This window comes from Chinchilla lanigera, unplaced genomic scaffold (genome assembly GCF_000276665.1).
Source record: "Chinchilla lanigera isolate Chin_1 unplaced genomic scaffold, ChiLan1.0 scaffold00094, whole genome shotgun sequence".
Classification (NCBI taxonomy): Eukaryota; Metazoa; Chordata; class Mammalia; order Rodentia; family Chinchillidae; genus Chinchilla; species Chinchilla lanigera.
Genome location: NW_004955495.1, coordinates 4,490,180 through 4,495,315, shown reverse-complemented (window position 1 = coordinate 4,495,315; position 5,136 = coordinate 4,490,180). Strand labels below are relative to the sequence as shown.

Here is a 5,136-nt window from a genome sequence, read left to right as displayed (position 1 = left end):
CTTGCCAGGCAGGCGCTTTTGCCGCTGAGCTAAATCCCCAGCCCCTGGTTTCCAGTTTTAAAACTGAGTTATCACTCTTGTTTGCCTCTGGCAGTCTGCCTTCTTCTGTGGTGACTGCTAGCACCTTTGGTGTTGGTGGGAATCCTGTGGAGCAGGTATCCACAGAGGGAGAAATTGGGACAAAGGCACAGAGCCTGAGGGCACCCTTGTTTTATAAACCCAGAGTGTAAGTGGGAAGGTGATGATCCAACCTGGGTAATTTAGTGAGACTCTCAGTACAAAATAAAGAAGAGGACAGGATGTGGAGCTCAGTGTAAAGGCTCTAGATTCAATCTCTTACACACACACCCAAAAAGCCGAAGGAATAGTTTGTTTTGTTCTTTTTTTTTTTTTTTTGTCTATTACAAGATGAAATAGTAAGAGGTAATTTGGCATTTAAGTGAATATAAACTTCTTGAGTTCATTCATTTAAATTTCCTCACTACTTAGAGTTGTCAACTGTGTTTTTTGTTCCCAGCCCAAACCTGGCAGGGGCTGGGAGAAAGGTGTTTGATTGGTCAGCAAATTTGACAGTTGGAGCCAGAAAGAAAAGTCTTTCCACCTCTGGGCAGAGTATTTCTCTTTTAGGAACCAGAAATTCTTACCTTCAAATGGAATTTTCACCCATATAAGTAAATCTGGGCAGCTAAGTGTGGTAGCACACACCTGTGATCTCAATACTCTGAGAGGGTGAGGCAAGAGGATCTCAAGTTCAACCCCAGTCTGGGTAACTTAACTTAGCAAAACACTGTCTCAAAATAAAAAAGAAAGGATGCAGATGTAACTCAGTGCGAAGGCCCCTAGGGTTCAATCTCCAGCCCTGATAGGACCATTTAATTAATTACTTAATTAGTTTATTTACAGCACTGGGGATGAACCCAGGTCCTTGTGCATGCTATGGAAGTGCTCTACCACTTCCCTTCCTTTTCCTGGTGTTGAAAATTGAACTCAGGGCCTTCATGTAGAGCCATTTCCCCAGCCAGCCTCTTTTTTATTTTGAAACAGAGTCTTGCTAAGTTGCCCAGGCTGGGCTCAAACCTGTCATCCTCCTGCCTCAGCCTCCAAGAGTGCAAGGATTACAGGAGTAAACTTTCATGCCTGGCTCCATTTTATTTATTTATTTATTTATTTATTTATTTATTTATTTATTTATTTATTTATTTATTTATTTAATTTTTTGGGTACCGGGAATTGAACTCAGGACCCTGCGCTTGCCAGGCAGGTGCTTATGCCACTGAGCTATATCCCCGGCCCTCCATTTTAAAATTGAGTAAGTCTCCTTCCAAAGCCCAGCAAGGTCCATAGCTTCCAAGCACACAGGATTCTAAAGCATTGGTGGGTTGTCACTGTGCTTTGACTGGAAACACAGACTCTTTCTCTGTTTCAGCCCGTCTGCCGTTCAAGCGCCTGAATGTTGTCCACAAGGAGAAAGCCAAGGATGAGCCAGACGACAGAAGCTCTCAGAGCACCTCAGGAGAAGAGAAAGTCACTGATATGGAAGCCTCTTTGGACATCTTGGAACACGACTGTCATGTGGATTCTGACCTAGACTTCAGACCGAAACTCATCAATGGGAAGGGTCCCTTAGATAACTTCATAAGAAGTGAAGTCAAAAGCAGCCTCAGCGAGAACATGGTCATCATCGATTTGACAGAGGATTCAAATGAGGAGCTGGAGAGTACTGTGGACCACGATCCACTAAATCCCAAAGCCTCCCTACCTGGGGAGTCTGTCAACGGGGTCAGAGAGGAGGCTGGAGATGAGGGGCCCTTAAAGGTCATTTACAGTGACAAGTTGGGGCTTCCTGAAGAGACCCTTTCAGACCGTCCTTGCAAAACAGAGGAAGAGCATGGGGGCTCATGCGGCCCAGGCAGGAATGGCAGCTCCCAGGACAGCTCCCCGCAGAGCTGCCCCAAGCTGCCTGGTTGCCTGAGTATGTGCCCCAGAGAGGAGCAGGGTAGTTGGAGTGAAGCTGGAGGCCTCCTGTTTAAAGGGAAAGTTCCTGTGGTGGTCTTACAGGACATCCTGGCTGTAAGTCCTCCCTGTGGCAGATCTCCTCCTGAGATGCCTCTGGACAAGAGTGGGACGTCAGAGAGTGAGGTGTTTGAATCATGCCCTGAAGAAGACTCTGTCCTTAGCCATTCATCCCTGAGCTCCTCTCCTATCACCTCACCCGAGGGGCCAACTGCTCCTGAGAAGCAGCAGGGTGGCATCAGGACCTCCCCTGCCTCCACGCCTGTCCGCAGAGTGAGTATGTCCTGTGGGAGCACAGCTTGCTGGTGTGACGGGTCCCATGAGGTCACCTACCGGTTCAAGCCCCAGTGAGTGGGACTACAAACTCAATGTTGTGAATGTCAGAAAACATACAGGCTTTGGTTCCATGTGGATTACGATGGGTCAGGGACTGTTCCACAGGAGGTTGGCTCTCTTACAAGACTGATTTTGCCAACCTTGGTGTCCACGTGTAAGTAGTGGTTTTAGCTTAGCCATTCTGGTGAATATGGGATGTGAGCAGGCCCTGTAACCCCTCACTTCACAGCTGAGCTTTGAGTTTCTTAGTTTCTTCCCCCCCCCCCTCGTACCAGGAATCAAACTCACAACCTTGCGCTTGCCAGGCAGGTGCTGTGCCCCTGAGCTAAATCCGCCGCGGCCCCCCCCCCCCAGCTTTGAGTTTCTCTGTGCCCTTCTCTTGTCCTAGTATAGATACATTGGGATGGTGGTAAGGAGTCACCAGTATCAGTAAAGTGACAGCAAGAATAAAATGAGGCATTCTGTGGAGACAGCTTAAAGCAGCATAGCCAGCCATCTGAAAAACTTCAATTGCAAGCCAGGTGTGGTGGATGCATACCTATAATCCTAGCTGTATAGAAGGCTGAGGCAGGAGGATCATGACTCCAGCCCAGACTAAGCAATTCAGTGAGATCCTGACTCAAAATTTAAGGAGTACTCAAAAGTAGTTCAGTGGTAATATTTGCCTAACATGGCTGAGACCCTGAGTTCAATCCCCAGTACTTCAAAAAGCAAAACAAACAAAAACACTTGTGATCCCAGCATTTTGGGAGGCTGAGGCAGGGAAATCACAAGTTTGGGCCCAACCCTGCTAAATTAGTGATTTAGCAAGGCCCAGTCTCAAAAATAAAAGGGGCTGGGGATATAGCTTAGCACAAAAGCCCTGGGTTCAATCCCTAGTGCTGCAAAAAAGAAAGAAGTGTGTTTCTGTCACATTGTCTTATCCAAAATACTTGGGATCACAGCTGTTTTATTTTGGATTTTAGAAATAGTTGCGATACATGATGAGATCTCTTGGGAGATACTAAACACAAAACTCACTATGCTTCTGTGTACTTTTTTTTTTTTCTGGGTCTGGAACCCAGGGTCTTGCATATACCAGGCAAATGCCCTGACACTGTGCTGCACCCCAGCCCTACCTGTACACCTTGCATACCTAGCCTGAAGGTGATGTTATTTTCTCTGGCTTTAGTGCATCTGTGTGTTGATTGAGGTCTGCCACCCAAGTACAGGTGTGGAATCTTCCATTTGTAGCATCATGTTGGTGTTCACGACTTCAACTTTTGGGGGATTCTGGGCTTTGGATTTTGTAATTAGTCATGCTTAGCCTTTTTGGGTTCTTGATCAGCATAGTGGTAACTGTCAGTTCTCACCTGTGCTTCGGGTCTGCTGGGTAAAATGATGAAAATCAGTCCAGTTACACATGTTGCCACACTCCTATAAGCCTAGCCACTCAGAAGGCTGAGACAGAAGGATCACCATAATTTCAAGGCCAGCCGGAACTGCAAAGCAAGACCCTGCCTCAAAAAACCTAAACAAGGGCTGACATGGTGGCACATACTTGTAATCCCAACGCTCAGGAGGATGAGAAAGGAGGATTGCTGTGAGTTTCAGGCCAGGTGAACTGCATAGCAAAACCTTGTCTCAAAAAGACCCAATAATAAATAAATAAACAAACCTGAGTAAGTCAGTCCAGACTCCCCAAATCATTTAATCTTTTTTTTTGTATTTTTGAGACATGGTTTTGCTGTGTAGTTCAAGCTGGCCGTGAGCTGGTTTTATAGCCCAGGCTGGTCTAGAACTCGTAAGGATCCTCCTGCCTCAGCCTCCTGAGTGCTGTGATTACAGGCACGTGCCACGATGCCTGGCCTTGACTGCTTAATTTAACCATAAATCACTAGACTTGATCATTCTTTGAATTTTGATATCTAAGTGACTATTTCATTGTATTTTATTTTTGCAGTACTGCTGGAGTTGGGACCTGGGGCCTGGTGCATGCTGGACAAGTGCTCTACCACCAAGCGTGCCCTTAGCCCTTTTTACATTTTTGAATGATTGTATTTTTTTTTTCCCCAGCACTCTTTATTGGTTATAGAGATGAATGGTTTTCATTCTGGCAGATTTATACATGCATATAACAGACTTTGATCATTCTTACTCCCTTATCATCTCTTACCCTCTTCTTAGTTGAACTTTTTTGGGGGGATCAATGTATACACTGAATTTTGTACTTATCCAGCCCCCCATTATCCTTACATCTTCTTATTCTCTTCTTCTCGTCTGTCTCCTACTTTTGTTTTTTTTTTTTTTTAAATGGTATCAGGAATCGAACTCAGTACCTCACGCTTGCCAGGCAGATGCTGAGCCGCTGAGCTCTATCCCTGGCCCTCTCTTGCTCTCATCTAGTGATGGTCTCCCTTCTACATTCTTGCCACTTCTTTAGATTCTGCGTATTAAGGAGAACATGCAATACTTGTCCTTCTGACTTTGGTTTATTTCACTTAATATTATGGTTTGTCTCCTGGTCCATCCATTTTCTAGCAAGTGACTAAATTTTGTTGTCCCTTGTGGCTGAATAATACTCATTGTGCAGTATGTTGCACATTTTTCTTTATCCATCCGTGGGCACCTAGGCTGGTTACATTATCTTGGCTATTTTGAATTGTGCCCCAGTAAGCATGACTACGCAGGGGTCCTTGTGGTTTCTTGACTTTGATTCTGTCAGGTATATACCAAGGAGTAGCATAGTGTGGCCATATGGTGGTTCTATTTGTAGTTCATTGAGGAACTTCCACACTGGTTTCCATA

The 5,136-nt window shown here is 45.4% G+C and overlaps 1 protein-coding gene across 4 annotated transcripts in view; it reads left to right on the top strand.

Moving 5' to 3' along the window:
• The window catches only part of Chaf1a (chromatin assembly factor 1, subunit A (p150)), a 32,103-nt gene that overhangs the window by 4,104 nt on the left and 22,863 nt on the right, over window positions 1-5,136 (top strand). For all 4 annotated transcript variants that reach the window (XM_013505364.1, XM_005405794.2, XM_013505363.1 and 1 more), the window contains one exon: window positions 1,427-2,286. In XM_013505364.1, coding sequence (XP_013360818.1) covers window positions 1,427-2,286 — 860 coding nt within the window. The remainder of the gene's footprint in view (window positions 1-1,426; window positions 2,287-5,136) is intronic.